Source organism: Pogoniulus pusillus, chromosome 16 (genome assembly GCF_015220805.1).
Source record: "Pogoniulus pusillus isolate bPogPus1 chromosome 16, bPogPus1.pri, whole genome shotgun sequence".
Lineage (NCBI taxonomy): Eukaryota > Metazoa > Chordata > Aves > Piciformes > Lybiidae > Pogoniulus > Pogoniulus pusillus.
Window position 1 is genome coordinate 14,958,646 of NC_087279.1, and position 17,576 is coordinate 14,976,221.

At 38.5% G+C, this 17,576-nt stretch overlaps 1 protein-coding gene across 13 annotated transcripts in view; it reads left to right on the forward strand.

Annotated features, from left to right (window-relative positions):
• Window positions 1-17,576, forward strand: part of LOC135182515 (uncharacterized) — a 98,290-nt gene that overhangs the window by 69,953 nt on the left and 10,761 nt on the right. For 7 of the 13 annotated variants that reach the window (XM_064156688.1, XM_064156692.1, XM_064156687.1 and 4 more), the window contains 6 exons: window positions 3,907-4,073; window positions 4,575-4,710; window positions 4,840-4,982; window positions 9,323-12,089; window positions 12,285-12,445; window positions 14,319-14,421. In XM_064156688.1, the coding sequence (XP_064012758.1) occupies window positions 3,907-4,073; window positions 4,575-4,710; window positions 4,840-4,982; window positions 9,323-9,413 (537 nt within the window). In that variant the 3' untranslated portion in view covers window positions 9,414-12,089; window positions 12,285-12,445; window positions 14,319-14,421. Of the gene's footprint in view, window positions 1-3,906; window positions 4,102-4,574; window positions 4,711-4,839; window positions 4,983-9,322; window positions 12,090-12,284; window positions 12,446-14,318; window positions 14,422-17,576 lie in introns of all 13 variants that reach the window. The other 6 variants (XM_064156691.1, XM_064156690.1, XM_064156697.1 and 3 more) reach the window with 4 other exon arrangements.

The following is a 17,576-nucleotide window of genomic DNA, read 5'->3' on the forward strand; positions in this document are numbered from 1 at the left end:
ATCCCAACTATTACCAGCCTCCACAGCTAAGATAGGTTGTAAATCAAGCTGTTCAGTGGGCACCAAATTCCTTTTAGATTAACATTATTCCAATTCATACACCAAAAGCTCTGTGTATGTTATCATTCCTTCAAAGCAGTAGTGCAATGAAGATCAACATATTCCCAGCTTTTAAATCACAAAAGATGATTACACTAAGGCAAATGAAATATTGACAAGCTTGCTTTATCTCTTTCCCCTCTGTAGGAAAGGTCTACAGAGGCAGATAATCTAGTGTTTCACAGAAGTACTGTGGTTTATGTAAATAAGTATATAGCTAGGAAGTCATGAAGGTTAAAGGGCATCTGTGGAAAGAAAACTATGGTTCCTACACTCTTTGTAAAGTTTATTTATTAGAGAGACAAGAGAAAGTTTCAGATTTGGCTGTAAGGTGCTAATAGTCTGACCAGATAAATGTTAGCTTCCCAAGTCTGGATGCCAGAAGAAACTGTAACATGGCTAAGAGCTGACACAAAATTCTTCTATCCAAGAAAAACATGCTATTCTGCACACACACAAAAAAGGGCCTTAGAGTGTCATATCTCAGTATAACATTAATGTACTATTCCTTTTCAATTTCTAGCCTTCAGAACAGTGCACAGTTATTGTTCTATATTAATCTTCCTGTGCGTAAATTTAGTTTTTAAATTGTTACTTGGAAACCATCAACCTGTGCTTCATAATTTAAATTTTATTTTTATTCACAGATGCCTTCAATTACTTCTTAGAATTTTAAAGCTAAAATAGATTTCCTCTCTAAATTTATTTTTTCCTGTATCATGCATGCAGAAAGATTTAGCAACGCAGAGCACTTGCATGAATTCTGAGCCGCTGTAATTGCTCTTCTGTTCTGAATTGAATTATCCAAGAAAAGACTGGATGAGGCACTTGGTGCCATGGTCTAGTTGACTGGATAGGGCTGGGTGCTAGGTTGGACTGGGTGATCTTGGAGGTCTCTTCCAACCTGGTTGATTCTGTGAAGAGGGACAGTGGCTGTGAGCTTAGGCCTTAATTGCAGCAAACTTTTGCATGCAAAACAGGTTGGATTTGATAAGTTTATCATTGATATTAACAACAACCTGTTCAGTGAGTATTTCACAATTAATTTATTGGTATGCATCAGCTAAAGCTCCAAACATAAGGACATTTTTGGCTGTTCAATTGCCCTGTACCTACAGAGCTTGATTCTTGACTACAATCAGGGTAGCACCAGGCCATTTGGACCCATCTGCTGTGTCTGAAATCTGAAATTAGGGTGATATTTAAAACTATGTCTAGTAATTTCATCCTGACAAGTCCAACTGAAGCTTCTAGGAATTCATTATTTTTTAGATAATACACTCTTCCTGTCTGAGGCACACCAGTTTAACACAACCTTTGGAAATATTTAAGTTAAAGTAATATGTTATATCTACGTTGTTTGCAAACTCTTTGATAAAAGGAATGTTTGAATCAGTCAATCTTCCCAACAGAATGTGAGATCAAATCATACTGTAGAGCCTCACTGAAACCAGTGGCAACAGACAAGTGGGAAGAAAATGGAAATGTGGTCATTACTCTTTTTTTCTTTCCTCAAAGATAAGAAGATCTCACATAGCAACTCATTCTGGGAAGCAATCCATTTTAGACCAAATTAGTCCCAGTGGTAACAGCAATTTTTAGCAACTGTGTTACCCCACAGATATATCTAGTCCCACTGTTCTTTGTTGTTCTCATTAAAAAGCTGCATTATGTCACTTGGTCTGCATGCAAAAGTATCATTACTGCTATGTAATTACTTTGGGTTTGTAAGAGAAACTACCAGATTCAGTTGCATAAACTAGTCAATGTGGCCAACCCGAAGCTGTGCACTCCAACCCAAATATTTTTCAGTTTGTTTCTGTGCATATAATTGCAAGTAATTTTTGTGTACAGACTGTTTATGATAAAACCTCATTAATCACAAATTCATCAATGTGGCAAAAATGCATCCAAGCAAACGTGGTATAATGTTACAAACATAAGCCATGTTTTAGGATGGAAAGAGGCCAGGATCCCCATCTTCATCTATCCCTTAAAGTTACATAAATGAGTAAGTCATCATATCAGTGGTTTCACATGGAAATGTAAACACTGCTGAAATTCCATATGCTATAAATGGCTATGACTCTAGAGTGCTTGCAAGTATCGAGAGTACCCTAAGAACAGTGTACACAATATCCTTTGAAGGATGAGAACAGCCAAGGCGGTGCTGGCAGTGTGCTGCAGTTGGTATGGGGCACTAATTGCCATCTGGCCTTCTGTTTCTAGCTGCATTATCACCTTCCCCTGTGCCCTTACACCCAAGTTGCTTCAGATCTTTAACCGTTCTGTTCCCTCCAGCTCCCAAAGTGTTTGTTGTTTTGCTTCCACCACTTTGATTATCTAGCTCTGAAGGCCTAGTGTGCACATCTATGACTTCGGATGGAATAGTCTTAACTTTATTTAGCTCCTCAAGCTCTACTCTAGCACTAATTAAAAATAACTTTTCCTTTAGGGCACTGTGGACCCAGCTTCATGCTCTCCTGCAGCACTGAGGAGCTGAAGTCAGTGGAATTGCTCCTAATCTGTAGCAGCATGTTGGTTTCCCTGTGCTTTTGTAACTAAACCAAAGCCAGGCTATATTCTCACCTAACTACAGTCCTTAAGTCAGCAACGTGTTACAGCTCAGGGTTTTTTAACTTCAGACTCTCAAGAAGACAATTTGCAGGCACATGGTGATGGTGAAATCCAGTCAGGCAAGACATGGCCCTGATTTTGAAGCACAAGTCTATCCAACACTGATGGCACTATGGGTTCAAATATCATACTTACATTCTAGTTTTTAATGGCTTGCAGTTAGGAATCAGACAAGCTGTTCGGTAGGTGGCCTAATTTATATCTTGTGTGCACACTGCATGCTGAGAAGAGTTTGCTGATCTAACAAACGATAAAAGACAAAGTAATCACCCACTGTAAGTCCAAATCTTTACCCTGGCAAACCCTACACTGATTTTTCACAGGAGTTTTGCCTGAGTAATGACTGTAGAATTTGGCCCATTTTGACCACATTAGTGATTAACAGCCCAAATCAGGACCCTTGTCTGTCTCTTCCATTTTAGGTATTTAAAGCTGATTCACGTTACTGCAATAACCCAAAATTTTACTATCTTCTTAGTCTTTTTTAACCTCAAATTTCTTTGTGATGCAGACATTTTCTCCATTTAATGATAAATATGTTTTGAGGGTTGTTTGGATTTTTTTAGATATAACCATTTACCTAAAACTGTAGGTTATTTTTAGGGTATACAGGAATAAATGAATGTCTGTCTCTCAGTAAAATCAATGACAATTAACTCTTAAGTGTCTTTAATGAGCCATAGAAAAATGACTGATGACAGTTTTGACAAAACAGGAGATTTATTCTGCCACCCCTATGCCAAATCACTATTCAGGCCCCTGCACTTGACTTCTTCTAAGACCATCATACTCCTCTGTCTTCATTTTGTGCAAAAAAAAAGGGATCTGTAAGAGATGATCTGAATTGTCAATCTGTAAATAGCTCAGAAGTAAAGATCTTAATCCTGTCTGAGACTGGGAATTACTAAACTTGATTGATTCAATTCAAGTAAATGGTAAAACCTAAAAATTGTAGTGACACCAGTGAAAGATACCATTCTCTATTTTTGTTTCTAATTTTGTATTGGAAATAGAAATGATTGCAAAAGGGCTTTTGGATTTGGCAGGTAGGTAAAATTTAGGCAACGATTCTATGACAGGCACATGAATGGTATCAAAACCTAACACACTTGTGCTATAAAAGGCACAAAAGATGCTATAACAGCCTCTGAAACTATGCTTCCTTCCCAGGTGTATGCACATCTGAGCCCTTCCACCTGCAGCTGCTGCCAGCAGACTCTACAGGACTGCAGCTCCTGCCCTTTCTGTGCTGTCATATTCACCTCTATACCTGTGGCAGTTCGTAAGCAGCGCAGTCACGGTGGATCTGATGATGTGGACCCAAAAATCAACAATGGGTGAATTTCTGGAGAGAAGGGGAATTAGGTCTGAATCAGACCTATGGTCTGGGTTCATAGTTACATCAGCAGCCTGAGAGGAGATTTGGAATACGCCTTCCAGGAAATGCACTAGCTAGTGAGAACAACTGGGAGATTTACCTCCTGATCCAAAGTAACATGAGACATCATGTAAGACTAAGATTAAAATGATTAATTTGAGGCAATCACTGGAGAAACAGCCATTCTGTATGGTACTTTTTCATAATCCTGAAATAATCCCTGGAAGAAGGTGAATTTCAGTTTCCTTCAACACTTGCTAATATATTTGAGATACAAGTTGTAACCCCTACTCCTGTATCTTGGACTTTCACTTTTGGAGGAGAGATTTCTGTAGCTATTTCTCTAATTGAATATAGTTCTTTCCAGCCATGAATTATGTGAAAGTCCCTACAGGTTTAGGAAAAATGTAAATAAGAGTTTAACAGTTGAGTTACTTGCTTCTCCTCTTTATCCCAACAGTATCCTACAGAGCCTACCTCTTCATTCTCAACAAAATGCTGCTAAGCTTGTGAATAATCACAGAGGGACAGGAGGAAACGCTCCAACAAGTCCAAATCTGATTCCAGTCCACATGCTCTGGCAAAGGAGGGAGCAGGTGGGTCCCCAAAAGCAAGCTCTCTATCAGTGGGACGTGGGAAAGAGGAACAGGCAGCAAACCTTCTTCAGGTCCCACACCATTTTGTCATTGTTATTAGCAGTATCATATAATGTTTCATTCTTACAGGAAAAGCTTACTCTCTTTTTGCTGGTCTCCATGAAGAGTAGATTTATCTGGACAATACTCTCAGCCTGGGTGCAACTACCTGCTATTTTACCCCTGCTGCACAAGATTTTGGAGAAAGCATCATGCTGGTCCTGGCAGGCCAGGTAAGTGCTGTCACACAGGAGACAGACTGCATGAAGAGATAGCTTTCACTCAAAAAAAGAAAAGGTTCTCATTCCTGGTGTGATGTCCTGATCTTCATGCCTTGTAGGCCCTCAGCAGCAAAAATTGCTATTATCCATAGTTGTGCCGCTTGTGTTTCCACTCCCTGCAGCCTACCTGCAGCCCTTTCAAGAAATTGCAAGTCACTGTCTCCTCTCAGTGCCCTCAACTGGACCATGAATTCTGTAACTGTCAGTGTGCTTTTTGGTGGGTGATGTTTTGTCTGCTCCTGCTTCTGACTTGCCTTCATTTTCCTTAGTGTTTCTCACAGATAGTTACAATACGACTGCAAGTGGTTTCTCCACTCCAATTTAAGAAAAAATTAAAAAGGCAACAAAACTCTCCTCTCCTTTCTGGTTTCTTAAGTGAAACTTACATATCTTACTTAGGAACTATACTCTAGGTATTATGTTAAACTATTCAATTTTGCTCACCTGGATTTTGAAGCAGTCAAATCTCTTTGGGAAGAAAATATTCTCTCTCTGCAGCCCAGGAAAGAATAATATTTTCTGCAGTGTTTATTGTAAATAATGACATGGTAATATTTTCAACACTATCTTTGGTCATTGCCTGTGTCTGAAAAGTAGTAGGATTTCTGATCTGATTATTTGTTTCACATTTATAGTTGGTTTTTTTTTTCAGTCTAGCTTGATAGATCATGATGGGGTAATTTCAGAAAGCGTACAGCTACATTCCCTCCTGCTTGTACTCACTCTCTGCTCTGAACAGCAGGACACTTATTCCACATTAATGTAAGAAAAATAGGAATCAGTTTTCACTGCAAGAGGTTCCTTTCCTAATTCATTAAGTCTCTGAGAGAAGAGATGAAAAAGGCTTTTGAAATATAAAAGACTGCTGTAGCAGACTTTTCGCTAGGATTTGTCATATTGTGTTAGCAGTGATCTGGAAATATCACTGTCATAATGTGTTGGCAATCACTCATCTTTACTGGTATCATGTGAATGCCTGTTCGTGTTAACGTGCAACCCCGCCACTCAAACAGCTACAAGGACATGGAGTGTAACATGCACATAGACCTTCATGTTACTAATAAGGGTAATGAAACAACATGCTTTATCCTGTAGAGACTGGTACCTCTGTCAGTGTATGCCAGACCAAAAAAAAAATCACTGTTACAGGTGCTTTCACCACATCTGCAGGTTTTACATTGTAGATGTGGTTTTTAGCTCCATTAAAATCCCTTGCTATAAGTGTAGTTCATGGCCATAGTGTTTGTTGCAGTTGAGATGTAAAATACAGCTTTTTTTTTTTTGTCTAATGGCAGCACATTTTTTTCACTTGTATTCCATTAGGCCCAGGTTATTATAGAAACCTCTACGCCCAGTCATTGTAAGGGGTTACTGTTTCAGATTCCTATAAATTGTTCACTTTAATGGTAAAGTGAATAGGAATTTGCTTCTGAAACGTTTTCATCAGTACACTGCAGCTTACTGCTGATACCTTTTAATTAGATGGACTTCTTTCTGGAGATTTATCCTTAAATCTCATGATAATTCCAGCAAAATCTTGATGTCAAGTAGTGGGCCACTCCCCCTTAGGCTGTGATTATATCAAGCAAAGAGTAGTATCTAAATGGTTCTTTTCCTTTTTCCTGAATTTAAGTATACAAAATTGTTAAATGGGAAAAGAATTCAGGAAATGCCAACCCACAAATCAGAAAAATCCCAGTAAGAGTGGGTTACATGCCTTCATCTGAACAGAAACATCTCAGCCACAGGCCTGTAGCATGCAATTTCATCTTTTAGGGATTTTATTCAGTCTCACAAATGATTGCTCATTATTTAGTTCTTGTCCACAAACGGGCAAACAAAGCCAGCTATGCCTGAGAGTTCAGAACGGGCAACAGAGAGAAGCAAAAGGGTACTCTTGAATTTTGAATAAAATTTCAACATGAGGTGGCTGAGCTGTTTGAACTGTAATTGCAGCTTCAAATATTCTAGGGTTGCTTGGTGAATTTGAGTCAATAGCTAACTCTTGGGTGTGAACACGGCGTTGATCTGGGCATTCGGCAAAGCGCCATCTCTTAGAGACCTGCGGAGGCTTTGTGCACATTTTCTGATCGAATGCTATTCTCCAGTCAGTCAGAGAGCAGCACAACTTGCCAGAAATCATTCATCGGCCCCTTGCAGAAAAGGCTGTCAGCTAAGGCTACAGGCCTAGCGCCAGGCTGTCAAGTTTTGGGCTTGCAGCCAGTCTGTCATGGTTTGAGGCTGGTAGCCAAGCAGTAACTTTGATGTTTAAGGGGTTAGCCAACTGGTATGTGAGGGTGGCCTATCAGCTCAGAAATAATATACCGCACTCAAAGGTCATGAGTTCTGAAACTAATCTGGCTGTTATAATATTTCTAATAAAAACTGAGGTAGACCTTTTATATTGTAAAAAGTGTTCAAATTATTTCAGTATTTGTTTTGATTAAAATTTCCATTACACGTGCTTTTCATTATGCAACTCAATTAGTATATAAAAGATTTTCTGTTTAAAATGTTCAAATGAACATAATTGTTCAATTTGGAAAGATTACAATGCTTTTATTTAATTAACACTGCAATAAATACTTCATTTTGTAATGAACCCCATACTTTTGGGCCATTAACCATTCAATAAATTTACAGTATGGAAGGTTCTTTATGGGGAAGAAGATAAATAAAGCTATTTAAATGAATGTGCAACAGCTCTGATGCTAAGCAGCAAATTAGAGCTTTTTGCTTCCCATCTACTAGAGTCATACCTCAATTGCAAACATATGGGAATGTAATAAACACTATACATTTCAATTACTATTTTGAACATGAGTTACACAACACTTTTCCAAATTTGCAATGTAAAAATTCAGTCTGCATTTGTGGCATCTTCCCAGAAGAAGATGAAACACATTTTCCTTTGCCTTTTGCTTTCCCTTTCTCCCACTCCATCCGTGACTTCTTAAATTCAGAAAATCCACGGTGGAATTTTCTGATTTAGATCTCATTGTTTGTTTCTTCATGAGAAATTCAAAAACTCCCAGCTATTCAAGTTCATTCTAATAGTAGCATGATGGAGTATCCTCTGGTAGTAGTGCAGCATGGTGCACTCATGTACACCAACAAAGTAACAGAGAACAAGGGTTCTAATGCGGTAAGAAAGCCTAGCACTCCAGTGAGACACTGCGTTAACATCTCTTTGTCCTGTGGCCTAGGACAAGTCTGTCTAAATCTGTCAATAAGAAAGAGGCTCAGGAGGTAAAGGTGGCTCCTTTAGATAGTGGAAATACTGGTTCAGTCAGATGGGAAGCAAGGATCTGGGGTCCCCACAAGCAGGTTGATCTGAGCCCACAGTGCTTGACCATAAGTTGCTACATGCCTTAAAATCCAAAAAAAATCAATATAGCCAGAAGATTTCAGAACTTACCGAAGCTATTCAGCATCTTGATTCATCCCAGACTGCAGTGCCATCCACCTGCAGGGTAGCTGTCATGGAAAAAGGGGTTCACTTCTGTCTAAATTTTGTGTTGTTTTGCAGTTCCATGCAAAGATGTAAAACGGGAGGACAAAACTACTTCAGATTTACAGGGTGGCTCATCAAAAATATCTCCCAAAGCTTTACTTTGCCAAAAATGGCAGCATAACCAGTAACAAAATCTAATTTCCGACCTTCACTCATTACACAACTGCCATTTTCTCCAGTAATATGGATTTAAAAGATTTTATTGTTTTATTAGCCAAAACTCCTTTCATCTAATCCATATGTTACTGTCCATCATCCTTAAATAAAGAACTAAAGAAAACCCCTCGCCAAAACCCAACCCAACTAACAAACCCCAATAAAATAGTTTGGAAATGTATCGGAATTTCCTTTTCTCACACTTTTAAAAACAGCAGGGCAGCATTTTTCTACAATGTCCACTGGAGTCCTTTTCAGATGTTGCACTCTGTTTACACTATCAATTGTTTAAAATCATTATGAAATTAAAATAAGCCACATAACCACGTATTTAGGCTTCTTTTATGAACTGTAACCACTGAACAAACTAGTTGAAAAACATTACCTCATGCTGTGTTTCTCGACTGTTATTTGAAGATTTTCTTGGCCTAATCTGAAAATAAGCAAACAGCAGAGACAGAAAATAAGGTGTAGGTTTAGAGAATGCCTAAAACTCCAGGCAAAAAGAAAAAGTAGTGCTGAAAATTCACTTAATAAAATGGTTTTTTCTTAAGAACGTTTAAAATTCCTAAGTATACCTTAAAACAAGTAAACATTTAAAATGGTTTTGTTTTTTTTTCAGGAACTCTAGCCACCTGTTTTTGTATATTTTCTGGAAGGGAGAAGAAGATGGACTCCTGTTGTACAAAAATAAATTGTGCAGTTTGTGGTGACTTTATTAAAGATGAGTAATTTTTAAAGCTAGCGGTGAGATATAAATGTTTAGCACAAGAGCCTCTTTCTTATGGAAGCCCTGAATAAGGACAGGCCTGTTTTAAACTGTAGATTCACAGAGAGAGAAGGAGTAAAATATTTAAAAATATTAACTGCATAGTCTGGTCAATGAAAGTGTTAAAATCAGATTAAAATCTGTCCTATACAAGCTTCTCAGTCCCTGGCAACTGCAAACCTAGTGAACCTATGGTATGAGCTTCCATGTATTTCAGTGAGGCTGGTCTCTCTGGAGTGAGTGTAATAATACAATTCACATTGCTAGAAGAAGAAAGAATATATCCCTTAAAGGGTATTTTGAGAGCTTAATACAAGGGCCTCATTAACTGGCACACCTAAGCCTATTTCAAGGGCCTTCTAAATAATCAATAGCCTTAAGCATATGCTACATTTCATGCTACTTAAAACACAAGCATATGAAATAATCCAAGTGTTTCTCTGATAGAAATCTCTATCTGATTATTAGTTTTCTTTTTAATTTCAGTCTATGAGAACTGTTCATTTCTTGCTTAACTGCATGACTTAGGGTCAACTGGACTGAGAAAAGATAAAAGATTCCTTCATAATTAACTGATGTTATCAAAGCCCAAACACAAAGCCAAGTATTCTGAAAAATCAAGTCATCCAGTTTAGTCCTGCAGTGCTGTCTCTAACCTCTCCACCTAAGGAGGGAGATACTGAGATACCTCTGTTTTAGAGCTCAGGTACCAAGGAAATACAGCACTCTTACTGTTCACCTATATGGCAGATAAGGTTAAAAAAAAGTATTATTTGTAATCCTCTAAAAGATAAGTTATTAGTTTCCTGCTTTTGATTGTTCTATCAAAATTATTTTATTTATATGAAAAAAATGTTTGATTTGTGTTTCAATACATATTTTTTCTTTACCATTCTTATCCCAGTCCTGCAAAGCTCTTGTTTTTCTTTTTATGACAATATAAATGCTGAAAGTAATAATGAAATGCTCATAAGTGCTGTCTTACTTTAAATCTGACCCTTAATTTATCTACTTGCAGCATCTCAAGAAAACAATTAAAATTATGAGAGTGATTTTTTTCCACTCATTCCATACATGATTATAACCCAAATAGACTATTTCATGAAATGTGGCTTGCAGGATTCTGCCACTGCCCTGAAGTGTAAGCTGGGAATAGGATCAGAAAGGCTAATCTCTTGACCAAGTTTTCCTATAATGACAGTAGGAAGGGCTGAGGTTTTGTGGGCCTTTTTTTTAAGCTTTGTGGAAGTATGAAACTGTACCATTTAGACACTTCTGAGTTACACGACTAACAGACAGTCTTGTCTGGTGCCTTAAATTAACGTCTTGTCCTTTCTTACATAGATCAGAAGTTGAAGTATCGCACGTCTCATGTGCACAGCACTCAGCTCTCAGTATGAGCTCTTCTGAGATCCTTATCTCTAAACCAGTTTTTCTTCAAAGTCATAAACATCTGGAAATTGTGCACTATTGCTGTAGAAGTCAAATACTGGAGTCCTTATTTGATCTTGCAGGAAACATTCCCATTGCTTTCTTCTGTTATGTAGGTGCCACAGGATTTGCCTTTCTAGTTGACAGATTCTTTTCTTAGGTAACTGGGAATCAGTCAGACAAAGATAAATTATTAGGTCTTTTTGTGCCAGCGGCATTCTTTAACTGATTAAATTTGAAAATATTCATGAGACAGTAGGTGGCTTTATATTGAGATAAAGATGCTACAAGATAAAAGCTCATTTGTCCTTACTGGACATAAAGTGCCCAGTGTCATCCAGGCTTTACCTGTCTTAGAAAGCTGTGGGCCATTATGAAATCCAAATTATTGAGCATACCTCTGGCTGTGGGTAAGCCATATGCCGAACAATGTTTTGCCTTTGACTGGCTAAGCAAAAGAAATAAACAAACAGGTTAGGTATACAGTGATTTCTTCCTCAGGAAGCCTTTGCAGCATCTGATAGTAACAGGCTTTGAGACTCCCTAAGTTGTTTTGTAAGGCACAAACACTCAATACTATCACATAATTGAGATATTAATATTTTTTTCCCAAAGAGGAAGATCTTGATTCATCTGAATGCAGTGAGACTTGAGTTTAGCCTGGTCCCTAACAATGGAAATTTCCATAGCAGCTTCATACAATTAGGTTTGCATAGAAGACTCTCATGTGTGACCAGAGCTCAGCTTTAAAAGGAAGAGCTTTAAAGGAGTACTGGAAAAATGCACCGTTTCTTACCGATTTCCTCATTTTCTCTGTTAGTACTATCAAGTGATCTAGGTAGCTTCATAAGAAATCAAATTTAGAACTTTTTATTTAATTTGTCAAAAAACCCCAAACCAACCAAAAAACAATGGTCTGTGTTATGCCCTGATTAATCTTTAGAACTAGGTAATATAGTTCCTCACATCTGGCCTTATCATTAAAACTGTGTTCCTATCAAAGCAGAGTGTCTGGTCTTCCCTAATAACATTTTGTTTGGTGTTCCTCATTCAGAGAGACTCAGGAAGGAATGAGCATATGCTGGATTTTTCATGGAAAATTATAACACACTGCTGTTATCAGTGGCTACTGCTGAGCAGCGCTCACACAGCACCAAGGCTGTGCTTTGGCAACATTCCTCCCACCACAGTAAGCTGAAGGGTGGGCAAGGTCTTGGGAGGGCACACAGCTGGGTTAGCTGGCCCAAACTGGCCACAAGGGTATCTCATACCATATGATATCAGAATCTTTTTGTTTGCTCTTGCTTCTGCTTGTGGGCTTTGCTTTCACTTTTGTCCTATTAAACTACTTTTTACTTTAATTTTACTTTAATGTTTCCTTCAGGAAAAGAACAATTCTGACCAGGTCTAGTTCTGAACACTCAACTACAGAATTTCCTTGGCAGCTTTGTGCCTGAAGGATATAATCCCATGCATGGAGCAAGAGTTGCTGCAGAAGCTGGAGGCCTGTTAAGAGCATCTCATAAACAGGGGGACCAGCAGCAGGTGAGCAACCATGCTAAGTTTCAGATCTCAGTTTATCTTTGTGCATTAAAAGCCTGAAGCTGTTTGAAATAAATGTCTTAATTGTAAGGCTGTGGAGAAGGCAAATGAGCTTCTGAAATGTAAGTTAAGGAAAAACATATATTCTTTCAAACAGATTACCTTGCATCATTAAACTATTTTGAAGGTGTCTGTATTTCTTAAACTTTTACTTTTTACACAATCACTTGCAAGCCATTTAGGTCCTAGAACTCATTCAGGTGATGTTTATAGTTAGGTCAAAGGGTGGAAAGTTTCATGTGAGCATCTGAATGCTTGAGAAAAAAAAAGTGGTGAGACTGACTGTACACTGGTGAAGCATCAAATATGTATTTACTTTCACAAGTTCAGGATGCCAATATAATTTATGAGCAGCTGAATGAAATAGAGCCATAAGTGAGTTCAAGTAAGTGGTCATCCCAGATAAGTAAAAAAAGCCTAACATTACTACCCTCACATTTAACCACTGGAGATGTTGCCTGTCATGTTTGACCATGTATATTATCTGTGCAATAAGGAACAAGGGGGATTTAATGCTCTTCAAGGGGTCTAAAATGTGCATTTAGTGGCATTAGTAAGCAATTGTGCTGCAGGAATCTTCGTGGCTGGCTGTCTTGTTCTGGTCTGGGAATTGTCAATCTCTCTACAGCACGTGAGAATAACATGTTGGGATGCCACAAGTATGTGGGTAACATTTATGTAACCTTCAGCCTTTGTGGGAAAATAAAAGCCTTTGTTGCTTGGATCTGACTCTGTACCAGATGGTATGAATAAATGTTTGCAATGCCAGTGTTGTTCAGCTTGGCTGATCGATTCTGTCATACTCCCAAGGAGGTAGAGAGAAAGCTTAAATAACTGATTCAGGATGTAGAAAATATTTTCCTTTTCCTGTTGCAGTAGTATGTAGAAGCGATGCTATTCTGACTGTCAGCTTCTCATGATGTAAATATTGATCAGTTTTTTAGCTCCAAGTATTTTGATTCACAAACCACTGTTCGGTATCTTTTCTGGTTGTTTGTTTGTTTGTTTATTTAAAGCATTATTTTTGCCTGGACTAACCAGAGCTGATGTAAAACTTGTGTTCAATTCTTCAACAAAATCCCTCTCATTTCCAGCCTGGCCAACAAATGCATTCTTGTGGCAGAATAATTTGGCAAGCCTTTCTTTGGCCAGTACAAGCCTGATGACAGCAACCACCTTATTTCTTATGTGTGGAATATAGTGCCTAACGCACTAGCTTGAAGCTGACTCAGGGCTTCTAGGTGCACATTAGGAATAAAAACAACAAAGCAATTCATTTGTGGAGTTGGCATTACATCTCTTTCTTTACACTTTCCCCCTTTCTTTTGAGAACCCAAGGTGGCAGATCTCACAAACACAGGCATTAGAAGTTTTTTTAGAAGGGTTCAGCTCCCTACCCCCCACATTCCCCAAAGGCTTCAGCCCTTAAAATTTGATCATGTGCCAAGATTTGTGTGCAACTTGCTAAAGCTGGACCACAGAGGCCAAACTGCTTTTTTGTGCAAAGCTGCAACCAAAACACACAGTGGTTTTTCAGAATTGCAGAAAACATGTGTTGCTTGCTACTTCTGTGCCGCACACAAAAACATTCAGTCAAACACCTACTATGATATCAGGTGGGAAAAATAAGTTTCTGTATGTTTCTGATGCAAAAATAGTGGGTATTTTTGGCAATGTCATATAGAAAGCTTTATGTTGCTTTTGTTCTCCAACATCCTGGTCTGTTTTAAGCCATCTCCTCCATTTGTGCTGCACTGCCATTTGAAAGTTGTGAATCCTCCAAGAGTTTTTCAGCCCTTTTATATTCTTACCACAGCATACATCAGACCTGCTCCTGCAGAGAATTCCTCACTGCTCTTATCAGACCCCAGCAAAGTGGCAAGATAATCTATCCCCATGTCTTAAAGTGGGGGAGATATGTAAGTATTTAAATATTGGTAACTACAAAACTATTATTACAAGGAAAGGAAAAACCTCTGAGGCAAATTCACATCTGAATCATTACATTTATGCCAATAGAACAAAGCTATATTTACAATATTGTAATTTAGAAAGAAATTCCCCTATCTCTCTCTTACCTGAGTTTAGAACAGATGCATAGATACTCTTTGGGATATATACATTATGAATGCAGAACTGTCATCACAGCACTCATTTTTAACCTGTACATATGGTGTACACCTGTGCTTTTTTCCTGACAATGCACTTGATTTGCAGTGTGGGAAACTCCCAGGTTCAAAGCTAATCTAGTGCCTTTGTTTTCTCTTATGAGATCTTTTCAAACCTTCCTCTGTAATTCTTACACAGCTTCTGGGGTAGCTGCATCTTTAGCTTCACCTCCTTTAAGAATATGGAACTTATTTTCACTAATACAGAGTTAACGACTAAGAAAAGAAGGACCCATTGCAGAGCACAAAGGACTATGATGTGCCCCGGCAACATTTTGAAATGTTTTCTCTCCAAGAATTAGTATTTAAGAAGAGATCAACTTCATTCAATTTTAAAAAAGTTGCCAGAAAGTGAAACCTCCGACCTAAAAGTGGAGTTTCTTCACTGTTTCACTTCAAAAACCACAGTCACTGTCTCCATTATACTCAAATTATGCCAAAAAAGCCTTGCTCTTTCACATGATGAGCCCTGTGGAGACTTTGCACAACTACTGTTCATTTCACTTATTCCAGAAAAAGATCACCAACCTTTTCTCTTTCTCATTTTCCTAGGCCAGACTGCTTATGGACCCAAATGGGATCATCCATCTCCCTTCCTTTGTATTTTCGAGTCCTTCCTTTCTGTACTCAGGGCAGCTGCTGCATCCTAAACTCAATGATAGCAGAAGTAGGCTATCTGGATTTTTACAGGCAAAATGGCTATATCCTATGTAATGGAGTATACTAGCCTCTTTGTAATTTAATGCTGGCATCTTTGACAAGGTAGCTGCATTCTGTCTCACAGCATGCTGTATATTTTAAATGCTGTTGTACAACTGCTAGCCAGACCGCACAGTATAAAATAACGGCTGAACAAAAAAGAGATTCAGTACTAACAGGCAAACCACAAAAGTTTTGGCTGAGCATCCAAAACTGCTAATGCTTATCAGGACCTCCTGAGAGCCCTTTTCCTCCCTGCAGCCCAGAAACCTCCACTGCCAAGTGTCCTGATCCTCATTAACTTGACATCACTGTCATTTGCTTTTTTCTCTTTCTTTTTTTCCCAGCAGAAGCAGCAGCAGCAGCTTCCACAAGCTGCTTGGCACTTCCCAAACACAGTCAGAGGCACGCTTTGCTATTGTTTTCTTGTTTTGGATTAGTTTGGTTTTTTTCATTTTGAGGGATGGCAGGAGACATGGACTGTGCTGGAGAAATTACAGAATTAGTGCAAACCCTGCTCTCTTTCTGTGCAGCAATGTGGTGCCCTTTGATGAGAGCTGAAATTTGTCCTCTCCAGCCCTTTAGGGGTCCTTTGTTATTTGTCACACCATCAGGCTTGCAATTCTGCCAGCTTAGTTTGAAGCATGGAAGCATCTCCATCAAGTTTAAAAAAAAAAGAGAGCCTTTTCAAAAGTTATACCCAAAAGTTTGCATCTTAGCATAGACAAGGATTCTTGTGTAGTGTAGTAAAGGAAAGTTTAAATATAACTCTTCAGGTAAATGCCCACACCAAGCATTTACCTGCCAGACATCAACCTCTTGAGCTTTTTCTTGTCCTCTTCATTCCTGTTTGGCCTGTGCCTGTGGGAGCAGGATCAGAGCTGCCATCCTCAGCACAGCTGCCAAATGCAGTGCTAAGATTCTAGACACAATTCTTGACAGAAATAGTATCACTGATCCTTTCCTCCACCAATGAACACTGCTGCAAGTTCACTTGGGGTTTTGTGCAGTTTCTTAGAAATGGTCTAGGACCACAAATGAGTTTCAAGATGCACCATGTTATCATGACTTGATCTGAAAACTGCAATTACCCTTCCAAAGGACAGAAATTAGAGGAATACAACACAGATTCTATCACAGGATCAACATTTTCTTCACTTCTCTTTTTTCTTGCATTCCTCTTCCACGCTATGTGGATACTCTTCTCCTAGTATCATTTTGCACATTTGGCTTCCTGTGACAGGCTGCTCTCCTTCCTGCCCCTCTCACTCTTCTCTGTGCTTTGCAACACTTTGCTCCTACGTTACAAGGTATGATGGCATGTGTGACCTAACACCAGCAGAAAGGTTAACAAAACTCATTTTTCTACACATGCATGCAAGGCACTTTTACAGGAAAGTATCTACTCCATGCCTTAACAAATCTGTGACCTGCCAGTGCCCTGGGGAATATCTGTAAGGTGTCACCAACACTCACATAAAAGTTCTTACTAACATTATTTCAGTCACTTGAAGTCTGACAATATGATGTTATCCCTTGGATCTGATCCACGGTGTCAAAAAGAGTGTGCATGGATTGGGGTTTTTGTTTGTTGTTTTTTTAACAATAGCAAACATGGCTTATGGCTTCCTTGTGGGTGGCATATTCAATTTTAATGTTTTTTTCCCCCTCTGAAGAGGTTCAGTTGTAAATTTATTTTCTCCCCAGCATGCTTGCACCATAATATTGTGTTAATATTAGTTACACCTTGGGATCGCTATAAATCAGATATGTTGATTTTAGGGTTTTTCTCATGTTTATCATCAAGAGTTAGGGGGAAAAAGAAATATTATACAATGCTGCACCAAAAAAATCTGATTCTCGGGATTTACATAACATGCAGTATCTTCTTAAAATGTAGTCTTCCTATATACAGCAAAATGCTGTAAGTTCAGTGGTTGTGATGGTATTCCTTAGTAAAGGGCAGCGGTGCAGGTTATGCATAAAACACATTGTCAGAACTATCATTAGAAAACTCTCATAATCCTGCACTTACATCTCCATGGGAAATGAAGTGACACAAGTCACAAGGCTCTAATTAATGAAGTAGTGCTTGTTAGTAGTTGGAAAACAAAATAATCCTTCAATTTAGGTAAGGAGTTGAATCCAAATAATAATTCTCTGAGGAAAAAAAGGCCTCAATCATTTATAGCTTTCATTCCTGTTTC